Source organism: Acomys minous, assembly GCF_964271855.1.
Source record: "Acomys minous genome assembly, chromosome: 9".
Taxonomy (NCBI): Eukaryota; Metazoa; Chordata; class Mammalia; order Rodentia; family Muridae; genus Acomys; species Acomys minous.
The window spans coordinates 54,111,461-54,131,525 of record NC_140490.1 but is presented as its reverse complement, the minus strand read 5'-3'; the positions used below and the strand labels follow the sequence as shown (position 1 = coordinate 54,131,525).

The following is a 20,065-nucleotide window of genomic DNA, read 5'->3' as shown; positions in this document are numbered from 1 at the left end:
TCCTCTCAAGATGGAAAGTCACCAAGACTAATTTAAACTAAACTTCTCAATGGCTTGGAGAAGTCCAAAGTGGATATAGTAAAAATGTATTGGCTCTGTTGATTTGCCAGACGTTAGCTTCATTAGCATGTCCCACACTTCAAAACCTGCTTTGAAGAACACATTACCTTCAACCTGGAAATGCATTCTAAGAAATCAGAGCTAATAATCAGTGATTGCTGTTTTCATTGTCTCTCTAGTACTAGCCTTCCTCTTACCTTAGTGTGTAAGTCATGGACTCCTTTGAAGAGGCCAAGATCACAGTCCCTGGGGCAGGGTTCAATTTTATCAGAAATGTTCCCTAGAATTAAAAACAAAAAGGTGTGAAAAATAGATTATAGAGATTTTTTTTCACTTCAGAGGTGATATAATCTCACCCCACTGACATATAAGAGCTTATACAAAGCCTGACATGTATGGGCTAATGACATCCTTCCAAGAGGGAGGTGCCACTCTGGTCCATGTCCCCTGCTTCAAGTAAGTTACTGTAGGAATCTCATATAGAGTGAGTCCATATACCACACAAGGTAGGATTACTTTATAAGTATAGGTGTCTTGGGCTGCTTTTCTGCCCTCATTAAGGAAAGATTCTCCATCATCAGGCACATCTCCGGGATCTCATTTCCAAATCCACCCCTTTGCCCCTCTCATTAATGGTCTATCATGAGATGCTAAGCTAGCAGTTGTGCCTGACACAGTTTTCTCACTCAAAGTGAAGGTCTCTGAGCTTTGATACTACCGATATATTGGGCTGCAGAGCGCTTTACTGTCGGCTGTCTTAAGCTTTGCTAGAAGCCTTCCTGGCTTTTACTCTCTGAATTCTAGAAGTTCTGTCTACATCCCTATCCCATCCTCTTCAGTTGAGGCAACCAAAGATACCCCTAGACATTGCCCAAACACCTCTTGAGGGATGAAGCATGCTTAGTTAAGAGCACTGTTCTACACCCTTAGAGGCTATATGTTTAGTTCATCTTTGTTTTTCCTAATAGAATCTAGCAATGTTATACACTAGGTCCTTTCTCAGCAAAAATTTAATTTAATTTAATTTAATTTAAAATTTGTTGGTTTTTCGAGACAGGGTTTCTCTACATAGCTTTGGCTGTCCTGAACTCGTTTTGTAGACCAGGATGGCATCGAACTCATAGATATCTGCCTGCCTCTGCCTCCCTATGTTCTGGTACTACAAGTGTGCACCATGATGCTCAGCTCAGCAAATATTTCTTAAGCTAAAAACAATAATTATAAATAAATAACAAAACTATCCCCAAAGCAGCGTATGCCACTGACACCACCAACTGGAAACCTCACCTCAGCAAACCCCTGTGTCAATCAATGCCTCACCCCACAATCTCATTTTTTTAAAAAAAAAAAATCTCTATTCTAGAAACTTCTGGAGCTCATGGCGCCTTGGAACAGCAATATCTTTGTTGAGGAGTGATTAACAGCTTCATCTACAAGGAAACAAATATCGAGACCCCATCCTTGATTCCCACCCTACTTATTCTCTCCAAGTGTTGAATTCTCCTATCAGCTGCCACTTGGCGTTGCCCTGGACAGTGTTTTAAAATATTGACTCAATAGTGTCAAACTTCTAGGACATGGCCGCATGTTATAGGGACCAAACCATTGATCCTTCAAGGACAATCCCGCCAGGCTCTTGATTCTCCCTCACCTTGACATTTGTGGCTGATTATAGGGGAACATGGAGTTTTATAACATTTTTTGAGCCCACCCCCATTAACTATGCCCAGCTACAGATACCAGGAAAAGTGATCTCTGACCACCTCCTGGAGACTGGAAACTTCAGTTTAGTGAGATGAGATCACCTAAACCCTTGAACAAGCTTCTTTCCTGGGAGTCTCAAACCAAGTTTCTTAGTAGTAAATTTGATATGGCCAAAGTCAAGCCAGAAAGAGAAGAGAAGAGAAAGATGTGGGAAGCAAAATGTTTATTTAGGTTTCAGTATGAGTATTCTAAGACTTATGATTTGAATTCTCACTATATAGTTGCACAAGAAACAAATTTAATAGAAGAGGTTTTCCATTTTTGTAGTATTTTCTAAGAGTCCCAACCATTATGTTGGTTATTAGTGCACAGGTGTGTTACACACATATACCATGCAGGCGCCAACAGAAGCCAGAAGAGGGTGTCTGATCCTTTGGACCCGAAGTTACAGGTGGCTGGGAGCACCTGGCAGAGGTGCTTGGAACCAAACTCTCATGCTCTGGAAGAGCAGCAGGTGGTCTTAACCCTTAATCCATCATGACAGACTCAAGCCATGCCTTTTCTATCTTTGAGTTTCCAGTTGCTTTGCTGTTAAAAGCCTAAGATAGATTTCTACTTCTTTTTAGGTTAGGTTCACCCAGATAATCTCTGTTCTAACATATGACACTTGTAAAGAATAAATGCAGAAGATCTTTTGGACAAAGCCTTAAATCTCCACCTACCTGCGACAATTTCTGAGTTCCTTAAGTTAAAATGTAATATCGGGGCTAGTTAATGTCCTCTGCTCTTCCAGAGGACCACAGCTTGGCTTCCAGCACATGTATTAGTAGACGCACAATTATCAGAAGATTAAACACCTTCTTCTGAACTTCATGGGCACCTGATTATAATGTATACATACATATAAACATGCATACAAACATACATACATACATATGGTATACATACATACCATAAATAATAAATTAATATTTCAGAAAATATAAAAACTCTGTAAGCTAAGAAAGTAAAGTACTTATCAAAGAGATAGAAACCTAAAATTCTAACATTTTCTTGGTTCTCACACAAAATTGCCTTTTCTATAATGCAAAGTAGGGGGATAGATAGATAGATAGATAGATAGATAGATAGATAGATAATAGACAGATACTTTTAGCTTAAATACAATCATATCATATACTTTAATACAAGCCTCTATTTTTAATTCATTGAGAAATTAGCCATCTTTCCAAAACATGAACCTGTCAGTTTCCTTAAGTTGATTTTCCCCCTGGTCTCTATCATATTGTAGCCAAGTTTTATATCAGAGTCACGGATTTCCTAACTCCACCTGCTCATGTAAGCCACACTGTGTTTGCCGACCTGTTTTCCATACCCCGGGCACACATGTATATGAAGGTATGCACATAGGTATTGAATAAGTGCATAAAGGACAAAACTATTGTATGGCTCCATTCCTTCTCATTCAACAATATCTGATGAACTTCTTTTTAAATCAGAAATTGAAGCTCTACTGTATTCTGCATTTAGCATACTACCATACATAGCACCATGGAAATGCAGCTTATTGAACAATTCTCTTCCAATCAACATTCACGCACTCATTCCTAACTTATTTTTATTCTTTTACCCAAACGATCAAGGCAATAAGATCATTTCAGTAGTATGTACTTTCTGGAACTGCTAGCACAAAGACAGTGCCTTCTTAAATAGTAACATGATGCTAAACAGCTTTTCCTGTAACTTTTAACAGACTTTCACTATATAGTCCAGGAAGCCTTCTTCCTCATTATCAGCCTGCCTAGGAGGATCTCAAATGTTGGAATTATAGGTAGCAACTACAATAACCATCAATAGGTTGGTTTTTTGGGCCCAGGATATGGCTAAGTGGACAAAGAACTTGCCATACACATGAGAATGTTGTGTTTCAGGTGCATGCATTTGTATAAATGGCAGGTGGGGGCTTATGTGCCTACCTGCAATCTCAACAGAGACAAAGGACTGTTTGGGGCAAGCTGACTAGCTAGACCAATTGTATTGGAGAGATGTTGGTCAACTGAGAGACTGCACCTCAAAGAATAAGATGGAGGAATCAAGAAAATGTCCCCACATTAACTTTGGGCCTCCATATGCACATTTATACCTGGGCACAGGAACACACACATGCAGCCACACACACACAAACACACACACACACACACACACACACACACACACACACGCATGCATGCATGCATGCATGCAAGAACTATATAATAAAATCCATTTCTCCAAATTCTTGCCACCAATAGACCACTTCTGAATTACTGGTTTGTGGTATAACCAGAGAAGTTGACCTCTACCACCAAACTTTTATATGTCCCTCTTGTATATAAAATCTTTGTCTGGTTTGCTGCATGTAGGTAATATTGCTATCACATATTTGCAATAAATTTATTTGCAATAAATTAAATATTTTCTTATTAAAATTCACTTCTTAAAAAATTTAGAGCTTTGAAAATCTTAAATGTTAAGTTTCACATTGCCTCTGCTGCTGGCATTGCCTCTTCAGGTTTATTTTTATTCTATTTTTCTGTTATTTCTTGACTAATCCATAGCTATGCAACTTTTATTTATCATTCAACTGTGTGCATGCACTATACACTGTATAAGGAGAATTTTCTTATTAACTCCTTTTGACAGTACATTTTACTGGAGAAAATTTCCAATGTTATAAAACACAAGTTATTTCTTTTAGCTTGCTTTTCTACTTCACTTATTCTGATGCTCCGTATTGCTGGTTGGATTGAGTTGCTTTTTTTTTCTTCTTGTTACCATGTAGAGTCATATACGAAGTGACCAAAGTTAGATGTAGACTGCCAGGTACCTGGTTCTAGAAAACGCGTAGTAAGAGAGGCCAAAGTCCTGGGAAGGTAAATGCTATGGAAAGGAATGTCTAAAAGAGCTTACAAGTGCCCCCACTGGAAAGGAGTCAGCTTGAGAAAGCCGAGCAACTTCAGTGACCACACTAACACCAGATACAGCGGGTCTCCCCTCCCCATCCCCGCACACCACAGTCCATGAGGGCATCAGCAATGATAACTTTAATAGACAGAAAAGACACAGGAAAGCTCAGAAATAAAGAACACTGTACCCAAAAGCTGCGGTTTGGCCACAGCTTTCTGGGCCAGCTTAAAGAAAACTGTGGGCAGGGCAAGTGCTCTAACTCTGTCGAGAGCTTCTATCATCATTAGCGGTGTAGACAAAATATGAATGAATAGTTTAAGATGGGAGGTGAGGGCTACGGTTCGTCACAAACTCTCCCCACGCGTGTTCTCACCTCTGTGCTCCTGCCCTATGCTGTGTGCTTACGGTGAAAGACAAGGACTGGGGACAACTTTTTCCTTGCAACTTCAACAATTGGGATGACAGTCTCCCGCACCTTTGTGTCAGCACACCACGTGTGACACCTGACTAGCTTCAGAACACTTCAACCTAATGAGTGCTTTGAAGTTCAAATTACTAATATTAACTTATGATTTATATACCTTAAACTATACGTATTTCATATGCATAGCTCAGAGGGTTTGACAAATGTGAGCCCCTATGTGCCCACCCCCACAAGTAAAAAAAAAAAGATACCCTCAAGTCTTGCAAAATGTGCAGCCCATGTAATAGTCTTAACAGGCATTTATGAACATTTTCTCCAAAGCATGTATCTTTTTCTTTATTTTTGTTCAGATTCATTTGTTTGTATGTTTATTGCACGGGTCTTCAATCTCTGCCATCTGCTTCATATTGCAAATTATCTTTAAATGTTGTCTTTTTTGTCTTTAGCTTAAAATCTAAGTATAGATTCTTAATATTAGGTATCAACGTAGCTACGCCACTTTTTATTTAAAACAATTTTTCAGACAATGTATCCTAATCAGTCCCCCCTTCTTCAGCTCTTTCCAAATCCTCTCTACCTTTCTAATTTTCTTTTCTTTTCTTTTCTTTCTAAAACAAATAGACAAACACAAAGATAGAGATAGATGGGGTGGGCAGGGGGGCAGAGAAAAAGAAACCCACGCATTCATGTAAAACAAAACACCACATTGGAAACCATAATATACAAGCAAAAAAGTGGTAAGACGAAACAACAAAACAAAACAAACAAACAAACAAAAAAAACACTACAGAAATACCGTTAAGTTCACTGTGCCTCAGCACAGGACCTGCCCATAGTGCCTCCACTATGACTCTTTTTGGGAGCAACTACTGTTTACTGAGCAAGCTATTGGAGCTAGCTTCTCGGCTGGGGATGAGGGCTTGTGTCCGTGTTCTGCACTCAGCACAGGGTGCCATCTAGTTTGAACCTGCGCGAGCCTTAGGCAAGCTTCCACAGTCTCTGTGAGCGCCTATGTGTGGCGGTTCTGTTTGTGTCTGAAAGCACTTTCCAGGCATCCTCAGCCCCCTCTGGCTCCTCCCATCCTTCTGCTTCCTCTTCCCCAGAGTCTCCTGAGCCCCACGGGGAAGGGTTTGGCTCCCCCTCCCCCATCTCCGGTTTCTACCCACCCAAATTTGAATCTTTTAAAAAACGAATCCTTCAACTTGCAGAGCCCCAGAGCATGGTTAGGAGGAGCTATCCTCTTAGGGAAACCATTCCTTTGGCCTCCCATCAGCTAATAATGGGAGATAACCTCGCGGCCACAGGGGGAATTGGGGCGTGTTCTAACTGGGCCTTGAGCATGCTTAGTCCGTTCTGTCCCAACCCCTGTGAGTTCATGTCAGCCATTTTGTAGGTCGCATTGTTTCCTTTCTAGAATATGTTGGTTTTCCCTGCTTCTCACTGTCAGGATTTTCACTTCACCCTGGAGGTTCAGCTTGGCAGTCATGGTGTTTCCAATACACGGCTCCGTTTTGCATTTTTGGCTTTCAGTTTAATTGAGGATGTTCAACTCTGTGAGTTGTTTTTGGTTTTCGTCTTTTTCAAATTTGGGGAATTCTCAGTAACCACTTTTTAAAATGTATTTTCGTCATCAAATCTTTATTTCATACAATGTGTTTTTATCATATTCACTCCCTACCCTTCCCCCCCAATTCGTCCCAGATCCAACCTCAACTCCCCAGCCTTACTCTCTTATTTTAATAACACAGAATCTAAGTTGTGTCTACTTTTAAAGTATATTTTTCTTCGCTCTTACTATTCTGTGTGATATTGCCTGAAGGGTTTTCTAGTCTCTCCAGGTTTTTCTCCACTCGTGTTTCGACATTTTCGATTGGCTGACTTCTATTGTTCTGCCTCTAGTTTACAAGCCCTTCCTTCTGCTATTCTGATCCACTGTTAAACTTAGTGAATGAATTTCTTACAGTAGGCTTAGAATTTCAGTTTTGTGTCTGGTTACTTAGTGTTTGTTCGTTTATTTTTTTCCTCCATTAATTTATTTACTCACTTTACATCCTTTTCTCCTCCCAGTCCTATTCTCATCCCCTCTATTTATCCTGGATTCCGTTGTTTGTTTGTTTGTTTGTTTGGGGGGCTACGGTTATTTCTGCCTATGACCAAACATCCAAATTATTCATTTATAAAGACAATATTTTCTTTAAATTTGCAAATATATTTAGATTGACTTCCTAAATATTTTTATCTATTAATTTTAATTACAGAACCATATTGAAGTTATCTTTATATACAGTTCCTTTTCTTACAAATATAGTTTATATTTTCCTGTTTCTTTACATGTCTATTTGCTACAACTTCCATTCTAGATAACGTAGAGGACTGGGTTCTGTTATGTTCCTCTGATAGGTTTCAGTATTTTTTTTTTGTAGTAAGCAGTTCACCTACTTGTGTTTATGTTTAAACTCATTAGATAAAAATCACAAAGTTACCCAGCCCTGCCTAACCTAGCTGCAACCAATCTCAAAGAATAACTTGTCTGCTAATGATCTATAGGTTGTTCAAAGAGGTCTAAGGACGATTTGGATGCAGCCTTTATTCCTAACGAAGCCTTTGGGTGCCTTGACTTGAAATTGCTATCACATTCACAATGACTTATTAGCATGACTTCTCCAGCTGCACTTGAACTCTCCCTGTTCCTACTCAAGTATTGCTACTGTGCCACAGCAGGTCCACGGTGGCCACAGGGAACAGCCACTCAGGAATGCCCACATTGGTCTAAGACTGGCTGTGTCCTGTTCAACTCTCAGCCCCGGACAAGGCAAGACTTCAGACTGGCACCTCCTTGCTGCCAGCTCCACTCTGCAGGCTCTAGGTTTGTCAGCTGCTCTGAAAGACAAGCTCTCTCTTCTCAGCTCGGGAGGATGCCATGGCTGCGTTGGCATGTCAGTGCTGCACAGCTGGAATATGTGTCCTGGATAGGGGGACACAGCTCACCTGTGAGGACTCACACACAAATGTCTCTGTTCTCAAGAGTCACAGTCGTGTTGCTTGACATCAGCACCCTTAGCAGTAGCTTTGGTTTTTCTCTCTAGTTTTACGGTGAATTATATTAGAGCATCTAATACAATATCAGCTACCCTGTGATAATTAAAACCAGAAATGGAAAAATTACTTAATATCTTAATTAAAAGATTGAAATGAATTCATACCATTGTCTGGGCTACCTGTGGTCCATTTTATGTGTTAATAACACAAATGTAGGTTAATTATTTTTGCAAGTCCCCTTTATTTTATGGAACAGCATTCAACTTAAAGAACACATCCTCACATCGAGGAAAAGATAAAATGTTTACATGTAAGACTAACCCGCAGATGCCTTTGGAGTATGTCAACTAGTGTCACCCAGACAAAATAAATGGAGCAGTCATATTTTTAATAATACATGAGGAACACAGGGAAAACACTTGTCAAAATTGTATAATATTACAGTACCCTCTCTGTATATAAATGCATATGTTTATGAAAGTGTATTTTCTCCCTGTATACTAATCTTTTTCACTTGCCATGGTTTTTAATGGTTTTTCCAAATGACCTTTGCAAAATTAATCAAGGACCTGACACTGTCCTTTTGAGAAATACAAAGAAAGAATGCTGCTCATAATAACTTTTGCATGAAAAACAGCCGGAGAATGACAAAACAGAGAAAACATTAATACTGGAGAAAAAAATTAGACCTTGAGAGGGAAGCCCACTGAAAAAATGCTCGCTTCCTGTCAGAAACATTTTTATGGGTCTCTGAAATTCCATTTCCACTTTATTTTCTATCCTATTGTTTTTATTGCTTGAAATTGACAGATATTTCAAAACAATTCGCTAAGTAAAACACACCATGTTTTTTTAAGCACTCTGACGCTGAGAAGCATCTTAAATTCAAGATTAATAAAATGTACAGAAAGTACGTGTAAAAATATAAATACAAAGAACCAAGAAAAAATGCCAGCGATTAGACAAGATGGAAATCTAAGCAGAAATTAAATTCAGTCGTATTACATTTCCTCTTCTTTTCTTAGAGAAAATTACAACTGAAGTGAGGCGTTTTCCCCCTGTAATTTAAATGTTAAGCTGCCAGATGTGTGTCCCATGCTTCAAGAGGGAAGCTTTGCATTATTTAGCATATTAAGAATCACAGAATTTTAAAAAGGGCTCCTTTATTGCCTGGAGGTTCCAATTAAGTAAACCTTAGCCTGGTACATTTAAAACTTGCAGTACATGGGATCTGCCTCCTTTTCTCGCCACAGTCAAGACTCATCTATATAATAAATAAGGAAAATCTTTACGATGACATCATTTTTCTTTTGCTTGAGGAATTAAACCTATCTATTATTTTAAGAAGTTTTTAATAGAGGCCAGCAATCTAGAAGACAACTGAAGGTTCGGCGTACTTTTTAAAATCACAGTAAGTTGAGTCTCCTATTTATGCCAAGGGATGCGAGCTTCATAACAGCACGGCTGCCCCATTGACCTATTCTTCTTCTCGCTCTATGTCCTCTGTGTTCACCCCAGTCCTCCTCTTGTGAGATGAGGCCTTTGTAAGGAGCAATAAGGTCACTGGTTTTGAATAGATAATATGAGTTTGTGTTTGTGTAAAAGTCTGTCTGTCCATCCACCATGAACTATCTGATCACACAGCACTAATTGGTTGCCCTTTCAGCAGTTAGTGGAAGGAGTTTTGGTAGCTAAGCTAAAATCCAGAATGAGATTGAGGTTCTGGAGGCACACCACATTCATAAATCATAGCCTTAAATACAGCCATTTTTGCCATTTTAGAAAATGTCAAAGGTGTCAACTCTGTCCAAATATACCGCTTAACAGTGACTATTTTAGTAAATTGACTTGAAATGCATTCAGCTAACTGACAGTCAGAAGCACATAATCTAGTTCACAGGACAAATGAACAGTTTAAAGGCCAAAAAATAAGCAACAAACTACAAAATCTTAGCAGCATGTTACAAGGACCATGGCTGCAGCCATGGGCTAAAATCCTAGTACTAACCTGTTTATTGGCTTCAAAAATACTGACTCTTAAAATTTAGAAATGTGCTGGTTAAGACAACAAACAGCTTAACCGAGTTCAAAATCACTGTCAGACATCTAACTAAAATTTATCCAGCAAGTGCGTTAGGATTTACATAAACACAAATAGAAGCTGACAGCGTTCTGTGCTATTAGCACAATCTGACCCAATAAATGGCAACTGTGAAGACCCTCTATAGGTATGCCAGCATGTGCCACAGTGTAAAGGAACAAACAAACAAGCTTCCTGTCTTCTCTTTTTTTTTTTTTTTTCAGGAGGAAAATAAGATTAACAGTTGGAGCTGGACAGATGCCTCAGTAGTTAAAAAGAGATTGCTGCTTTTGCAGAGAACCCAAGGTTAGTTCCTAGTGTCCATGTCAGGTGGTTTGCAACCAGTTGTAACACCAGCTCCAGGTCATCCAGCGCCCTCTTCTGGCCTCTGCTAATATCCACACACTTGGGTGGGCACACCCTCCCTCAACACACACACACACACACACAATCTTTAAAATAAAATAAAATTCAAATGTTACAGTTGACAAAAGTATTGACACATTGAGTGTTTAACTTACATTATTCTCCTGAGCACCCAAGGTGTTTAGTAAACGATAGAATGTATCTAATATTTTATTAACTGTTTTCCTAGAAATGTGAAGAAGCTTAATGGTTTAATATTTAAGGATAGTCTAATGTAACTAGAAGCAAGAATACAATGAAGCCATCCTTAAGTTCAACATATCAAACCCAGGGAACCCACACCCTTCCCACTTGTATGAGCACACAAAGCAGAGTTGAGTGACACTTACAAACTTCTGCAGTTAGTTAAAAAGAACAAACACCTACACAATAGATTTCAGTTTTCAAGGACATTTGCACATGTTATTTATTTACTACAAGTTGTTTATAAACTTCATAGCCAGCAGAGAATGTCTACCAACACGTTACTAATAATTGAATCACTTTCATCCATAATATTATATAAGATTCATGCATACATGCCTTACCTGATAAAATATTACCATAATATAAAAATGGATATACTTTGTTATTCCTTTTAAACATTTCCCAATTTTGCCAAATATAAGAAGATGTTATCCTCTTTTGAAAACCAACTCCCAACCCCAGTCTTAAAAATATTAAACTCTCCATTTTATATACAATGAAGGAATACAGAAAAATTTTTAAACATTATTTTTACTATATTATGTATATTACATCTCGACTGTAATCCCCTTGCTCTTATCTTCCTGCTCCCATTTGCCCTTTCCCACCCTATCCCCTCCCCTGGCCCTCTGACCTGTACGGTTCTCATCCCCCCAGCATCTGACCACTGCCTATTGGCTCTCATCTGAATAGCCTGCAACTCTTTGCTCTGAATCCAGAAATTTTAATATGCTGCCTGTGAGATTTTCCTGGTTATGATCAATGGGCACTTCCACTGAACTTAGAACAGTCAAAGCTATTTGGAATAATGAATTATTTTACCTTCTTAAGTTACTATTGATACTAGGAAATTAGAGAGAGGAATAGGTGATGTCTTAGACTGATACCTCAATTCAGTAGTGTGTGTGTGTGTGTGTGTGTGTGTATGTGTGTGTGTGTGTGTGTGTGTGTGTGTGTGTGTGTGTGTGTATATATATATATATATATATATATATATATATATATATATATATATACTGAATAACAAGGGGGTAGCCCCATGACCACCTGTCAACACTCAACCTCATGTGGTCAACAGATGAACACATATGATCAAAACAAACTTTAACTAGTAATCAAAATGGAAAGACAGAAGAAAAACTATTAGGCAATCATCAATTGAACAACACTTTTAGACATAATCTATAGGTCAATGAGAAAGTCTTCCCGAGTGCATGGAAGCTCCTCATCCTCCTAGACATTCCCAGAAATTCCCAAGAAGCACAAATTGAATCGTGCAGGTTGAAATGAGTCAGCATCTTTCACATTCTAACTGCCAACTTTTCTCAGCCATAAATTTTATGTGATGATTATCATTAAGGAATAAAGGAGAAAATATATTCTCAGATGAAGGGAAACTTAAGGGGGAAATGCCACTAGAGTATCTACCCTTGAAGAGTGATTAAGACATAAAGAGAATGGGAGTGAAGGGACCATGAGGCACCGAGAAGGAAGAAAGGAAACTGGAAGGGCTTCGGGCATCAACATATGTATATTGCACTAGCCTTTCTCTTATGAGTCCAGAAGTCATATTTGATAATCAGAGCAAAATAAAGAGCAAAACACCTTTAAACCCAGCACTTGGGAGGCAGAGGCAGGAGAATCTCTCTGAGTTTTAGGCCAGCCTAAACTGGCCTAAACAAGTCCAGGAAAAAAAAGAAAGAAAGAAAGAAAGAAAGAAAGAAAGAGAAAAAGGTTATAGTATCAGGTGTTATTCAAGAAAATGATATTTTAAAGAGAGGAAGAGCAAGAGGCCTAGAATGGAAGCAAGGTATGCACTGATTCAAAACGGTAAAATGCAGAGAGGCAAAACTGATGCCACACATGCACACTGTCATTCGGATGTTGATGCTGATGATAGACAGGAGATGACCTGTGGGGTGATTTTGTCATTGCACAAGCATTATGGAACATACTTGAATAAACTAAGCTGACGTAGAGGATGTTAGGGAATGCAGTCTTGTGGTACCACTGCCCATTAACCAGCCTAATATTGACAAAAATGCTGATACATGGCCAGTGAATGAAAACAACAGCACAAGAAGCAACAAGAAAACTAACTGTAATATGTCAGTCTTATTCTCTGCCATATTAATAATTATCTTAAATGTATGGTCTAACTATTTCAATTAAAAGATTGATGCTGGCAAAATGAGCTTTTGAAAAATGCCCTCCTTGATTGTGTAATAACTGTTATTACATAATAATGATTATTCAGTGGACTAAATTAAAGTTTAAAAATGAAAAATTGAATCATTTACTCACCAATAGTTAAAAAAATTCAGGATTGAGTATGTTATTATAAGATAAAAAAGGATTCAGAGTAAAAATGGTCATTACATGTAAAGAACATTATACAATAACCGAATTATCAATGTGCCAATAAAATGGTACAGTCTCAAGAATTTATGGAGAAATAGTGGATTTTCAATAACCACAATGCAAAAATAGGGATGAAGAGGGAATGAATTACCAACTATAGTTAAGGAATTTAACAGTCCCTTTCCCCAGTTGATAGAATTACACAATGATTAAACTACAACAAAGATATAGCTGATCTGACAAACCATGCCAATAAATAGAATCTATGCATGTACACACATATGTAAATCAGCTTCCACCAAGTACCCGTGGAAAATTCTCAAACACATTTTGGACCATGAAGCAAGCCTCATCAAACTTAGAATAGTTGAAATCATACAGAACATGTTCCATGATTATACTGATGCTGAGCTAGAGATCCAAAACACAAAGTAAAGAAGAAAAAATTGTTAGCAGCTAGCAATTGAAACCTCAACTCTTAGTAACCTGTAGTTTAAAGAGAAAGTCTTAATGGAAATTCCAAAAATAAATAAATAAATAAATAAATAAATAAATAAATAAATAAAATAAAGTTCACATCAATAGGATGGGTTGAAGCCATGCTGAGAAGAAATTTTATAGCATTAAATCTTTATGTATGGAAAAAAGAAAATAATTCATCTAAGGTCTTACCTGAAAAACAACAAAAAAATCCAAAGCAAGTAGAAGGCAGAAAATGATCATAATATGAATATAAATCAATGAGTGTGATATCAATGGAAAGGCAGAAACAATAGAATAAAGTTGGTTCTTTAAAAACAATAAAGCAGATAAACCAGCAAGACTAACAAAGAAGATGAATGAAGGTTCAGGTCCCAAGTACCAGGAAGAAAAGGGAGCCACTAAAGAGAAATTAGGAACCCTCTAACAGTGTTTTGCCCACACGTGGAAAAAATGAACCAATTCCCACCTAACTAGCGCATGGTCAAGCCAGACTTTGGTTGTTTATTTGATTGGTTGGTTGGCTTTAAGTTTGTTTTGGCTTGGGTTTTTTTGGTTTGGGGTGGGGTGTGTGTGTGTGTGTGTGTGTGTATGTGTGTGTGTGTGTGTGTGTGTGTGTGTGTGTGTTTTAAATAGGGTATAGTTTTAGCTGTCCTGGGGCTTGCTATGAAGATCAAGTTGGCTTTGAATAAACAGGAACTTTGAACAGTTCTGTAACCATTTTAAAAAAGTTGAATTACTAATATAAAACCCCTGGCTCTGCCTATTTCCTTGAAAATTCTACCAAACATTTAGAGAGAAGAGGGATCCTCAATCTCACAGAAGTCTACATATCAGTTATTTTTAGGAGCTCTGTGACAAAGCTGGCTTAAACAGCTTACATGGGGGAAGGGTCACCTGAGCTCAGGATTTCTGGCATTCTAGTGCGTGGTCATTTGGCACCTTGTACTCTGGAAGAACCGTGGCAGACAGAGTGTGTAGTGCAGGAGAGTCTTGTCCACCCTGCACATGGGGCAGTAGAGATAAAACCAGGTCAGGAGTCACCTGCAAAGGTTCAAGTCATGGCTACGGCAGAGTGCCACCTTCAGCTACGGACAAGCTCCTACAACTCCACTGCCTCCCCACAGTGGCACCAAGCAGGCACTGAACAGTCAGCGCATGGGCCAGTGAGGGGCATTTCATATTTAATACACAACCTGTTCTGGTTCTGGAAAGTAGAGGGGACACATACACTAACTCATTTAATGTAGCTACTATAACCTAGAAATCAAACCCAGACAAAGAAAAAACATAGTAAAGGACAATGGATTGGTGTCTCTGAAGAAAACAAGCAGGACTGAATCTGAGCAAACTGAAATCCTTAACACACACACACACACACACACACACACACACACACACACACACAAAGAACAAGGAGACTGTGGCATTTTATTTTGGGTGTGCAATGTGGATTCTCTCATCCAAGTCGTCTCACTTATGTACGTCATCTGATTTTAATCAAACAAAACAAAATTCTATGGAATTCAAAACGTATGTGTGGTAGCAGAAAATGCTTCATTTTGATTAAAAACAACAGTTTTTACCAGAAACTAGTGTGTATTTGTGTTTGTGTATGTGTGTGTGTGTGTGTCCCAGAAAAATTGAATGCTTCCGTTGTTAAGAAAACAGCAAAGAGGACAGGAGAGGTAGCCCCATGAGTAAACTGTGAAAGCTTGAGAGCCTAAAGGCCATGCATCCCCAGCACCTGTGTGAAAATCCGGGTATAGTGGCATATGCTTGTAACCCTAGCACGGAGGGAGGCAGACACAGGAAGAGGAGCACAAAGCCAATGTAGCTGAAACAGCAAGTTCCCATTTCACTGGGAGACCATGTCTCAAAACACAAGGTGTGGAGCAATGGAGGAAGACAAGAAGGTGCCTGACATTGGTCTCTGGCCTTCTTGTGCATATGCACAGGGAAGCACCTGTGTGCAAACACATGCATGCACTACAACATACGTACGTATGTAGACATACATAATAAAAACATTCCCCAGTACTGCTGTTAGTGTAGTGTAGGGACTTCTGCCAATAATGAGTATTTTACAGTGACACACGGGTATAAGTATGATGTTTGTACTATAAAAAAAAAAAAAGAAAACTGTTATATTAGAAGATAACATGATACTCAACATAACATTTCAAGTTATAGGGCTGGAGAGACAGCCCGGTAGGTAAGAAAGCTTGACGCTCATGCAGAGGAACCGTGATGGTTCCCAGCACCCATATTGTGCAATTTACAACCAAGCCCCTGTTCACCTGTACTAACTCTAGAACCAGGGGACCAGCCACATTTTTCTGGCCCCTGAGGGTACCTGCTCATATACACGTGATATTCACACATAAGAACAATGAAAAAATTATCAGTGAATACACACAAAATTTTTACCAAAAAAAACCCCACATATATAAGATCACATTTCTGTGCACTAGCAATGAACTTGCTAAAACCAAAAATTAAAACATAGAACCATTGACAATTATTGCACAGAAAATACAATGCTAAGATATAAGCTTCACAAAACTGGACAGAATTTTTGGACTAAATATTACACAACGTTGATTTATTGATTTAAACACATCATGCTGTACTAAAAATAAATGGAAAGACATACTCAATATAATAAAGATACCCCTTTCTGCAACTGGACTAGAGATCTAATAAAGACTATCAACACAGTAACGTAGTCTTGGTGTGGAAAACACGAGATTCTTCTGAAATTCTTATGAAAAAATAGTTGACATCATCTCAACAAAGAAAAATAAATGAGAGAACTCGTTGTCCGTGGTGTCAAGCTCCATTACTCAGCTGTGACAATCAATACTCTGAATTTAGCAGGGTGAGAGGCTTGGCATGAAGTTAGTGGGAAAAGTAGAAGTCAGTCTGCAGAATCGTGCCCAACTGCTAGTTGTAAAAACAGGTACAGATGCTGGGCGCGGTGGTGCACGCCTTTAATCCCAGCACTCGGGAGGCAGAGGCAGGCGGATCGCTGTGAGTTCGAGGACAGCTTGGTCTACAGAGTGAGTCCAGGACAGCCAAGTCTACACAGAAAAACCCTATCTCAAAAGACCAAAAAAAAAAAAAAAAAAAAAAAAAAGAAGAAGAAGAAAAGAAAAAGAAAAAGAAAAAAGAAAAAAAGAAAAGAAAAAAGTAAAAAACAGGTACAGAACCCATTAGATGGGAGAAAGATGATTTGGAGCTAATGGCATCAGGACAATCTGATATTTTCTTGGGAAAAGAACTGAGCTAAACGTCACCCGACCTATATAAAACCCTCAAAATGCACACGCACTTGAAGATTAGAAAACTCTTAGGATCTATGAGCAAACTGTCATTTGACTTGATACCCCTAATAGGATCTATTAAAGGAGAAAGTGATAAGCTGCAAATTTTAAAATCCTAGATATGGGAGGTGGAGACAGGTGGATAACCTGAAGCTGAGGGCCAGCTGGCCTGCCATTTGCAGCAGGAAGCAAGAGTCCCTGCCTCAAGTACGGCAGAAGGCAAAGATAACGCCTAAGGTTGTTGTTGGGCCCCCATAGGCCAGCTGTGGCTTGCGCATGCCCACACTCGTACACAGAGACACAGGACAGACTTAGTAAATAGATTTTTAAAAAATGATGCCCCTTACTCATGTGAAGTCTCACAGTCTCATTTGTCTCTCACTTATCAATTTGGGAAGAGCCAAAGACTGGCCAGACGAGATGCCTCCTTCTGTGGGCTTGCAGCAAGAGCCCGACATAAAAGAGAGTGATGCCAACTGTAGCGACTGCGAGGCCCATCAGCCTGGCAGCCACTTTGTCATGACTCAAAGGCCAATCCTCACCAGCCAGTCTTGGTTCCCTTCCTCATGACTCCTGTGTTAGTAAAACTAGGCTGAAAGTGTATTTTATCCCCACCATTCCTTATTTCACCTTTCATCTGTGTTCAGCTATCAGTACTCCTGGGAACCTCAGATTAAATAGTAAAGACAGAGATAAGTGGGTCCCATCAAAGCCCCACGGTAACTCTGCCTACGCTGCTGCTCCCAAGGCTATTGCAGAGTGCTCGTATTTTCTTACCCTGATAGGTCAATCACAGTAGCTCATATTCAGGCAAGAGTCAAAGCCATATGATTTGTTGTTAATATCCGCTTGTGTGCTCCCATTTTAGACATTTGTCTAATTCTGAGGCACAGACTAAATAAGAAACTGACTGAAAACAATATTATTTTCAGGAGATTATATTTTTATGAGTGGTTTTTGAATATATATTTATACACTATATGTGTATGCATGTGTGTGTGTGTGTGTGCGCGCGCGCGCGCGCGCGCGCGCACGCGCATACATACCATGCTTGCACAAAAGCACATTCACCTGAAAAGATCAAGGAACATATATACCTTATACATAGCCATAAAATAGAATCCGAATCCATAAGACACGGAGAAGTAATATATTGTCCCTTCTTTAAAGAGTGCTCTTAGAAAAATGCATATTCTGGAAAGCATTTCCCAATAGTTAAAAGTGTACCACATAACAAGCCTTTGGTAAGTGACAGGAACTGTAAGTGATGCTAGCTCTTCCCTCACTACCCAGGTGTGTAAGAGGCTCAACCATCTTGGCTCATGCAAATACACTCTGCCATTCTAACAATGACAAAAGTGCCGAGCAGTCCGTCTCTCAGAACACAACCCTGCTTTCAAAACTGACTTAATCCTCATTCCTAAAATACAGATAATCCTAGGAGTTTTGGAATGGTCTATGACCACACACCAGAAAAAGGTGTCAAGCCAGTGTGAGTATCACCTAGCCCTCAGCCCTTGTTTTTCTTTACTGGACTATTTAATCAACATGGAGCATATATGTGAGGACACCCAAAACACTGAGTGTATGAATGGGCCTGAAATATCAAGTTATGGTGTGCCAGGTGTGGTGTGCAGTATGGTGTGCAATGTGGTATACCTACATACTATAATGGGAAACACACACACACACACACACAAACACACAAACACAAACTCACTGTCCTGACATAGGGCAGCAAACATCTATTTATATTTCTCCTCCAACCTTATATTTTACAATTTACATGTGACACATCTGTTTTTATTGCCACTTCTGCTTTAGAAATAACACACACACACACACACACACACACACACACACACACACACACACACGTAGGAGAAAGAAAGAGAGAGATAATCAGAGCATAGGGGCTTCTGAGGTAGCTTCCCTGCAGTGTTTTTGGCTCCTTGAACAGCAACAGATCAGTGAGCGCTGCTGTCCAAAGGAAAGAGTGCAGCAGGGTCTAGCCTGCTGGAAACGTTTTATTTTAAGCCCGTCTCATCTCCTTGTCCCCCACGTCTTTTTGACACGCCCTCTTCCCTCCTTTCTTGGCATTAACTGCTTCTCCACTTCCTTTATATCAGTGGGAACACTTCCCTGATGGGTGTCGGAATCTCTGGAGGGGTCAGGGGCTGCCCTGCAGAGGAAATGACAAAACTGTGAAAAGGAAAAGACCAATTCCTTCCACATGTTCCCTCCTCCCAGGAGCAGTAAGGGGCTGTCAGCCAGCGTCTCCGTGGGCCCAGGCAGGCCTCTGCATCACAGGGCTGTCAAATCCAATCTACAGACCTGCGTGGCTGTTTAACGCTTTCTTCGTGCCAGCCGGTTTGCGACGTGACTCTGAGACAGAAGCGGATCTAACGAAATGAAATGCTGTAATGGACTGTGAGGGATGGGAAAGGACCCTAGAAAATCAGCCCAAGATGAAAAAAAAAATGACAATGACTTTTTGGGGGGTACAAAATCCACTAGTAGTAGGAGAGTTACCTACAATTAACAGGGAGAAGAATTTTCTCATCTAGGCCTGCTTAGGAATCTCAGTGCTATAGCTACCAGATGGCTTATTCTGTGTGTAAATAAAACTAAAAAGGCGACAACCTGAAGGCTTAAAGGAAAGCAGGAAAGAAAGAGGAAGGGAAAGAAATAGAAGGCTAGAGGATCCGGGGGAGATGGGGGGAAGAATGTATCAGTTGCTGGCTTGTTTGTTTGTTTGTTTGTTTACAAAGATCCCAATTAAATAAATTTGAAGCTTTCTGTGACTTACAATATTTTATGCATTTCCATATCTTAAATAAAGGCATTTAAAATGCAGGTAATTAGCTCTTTATGCAGATTAACCACTTTGAAACATACTGTGGCTCCCCAAGGCCCTGTTTTCTACTTAGATGAAGGACTTAGATCTATTTATGCTATCTGAAAAACAAAAAAATCCCAGAGACCAAATGCCACATTTGCTTCTGACTTTCAACAAACAGTGATTCTAAAATT

At 39.4% G+C, this 20,065-nt stretch overlaps 1 protein-coding gene across 1 annotated transcript in view; it reads right to left on the bottom strand.

The window, feature by feature from the left end:
- Positions 1-20,065, bottom strand: part of LOC311605843 (uncharacterized protein) — a gene marked incomplete at both ends in the record, with an annotated part of 342,410 nt that overhangs the window by 134,569 nt on the left and 187,776 nt on the right. Inside the window, one exon of the mRNA XM_084796705.1 lies at positions 258-340. Within this exon, the coding sequence (XP_084652831.1) occupies positions 258-340 (83 nt within the window). The remainder of the gene's footprint in view (positions 1-257; positions 341-20,065) is intronic.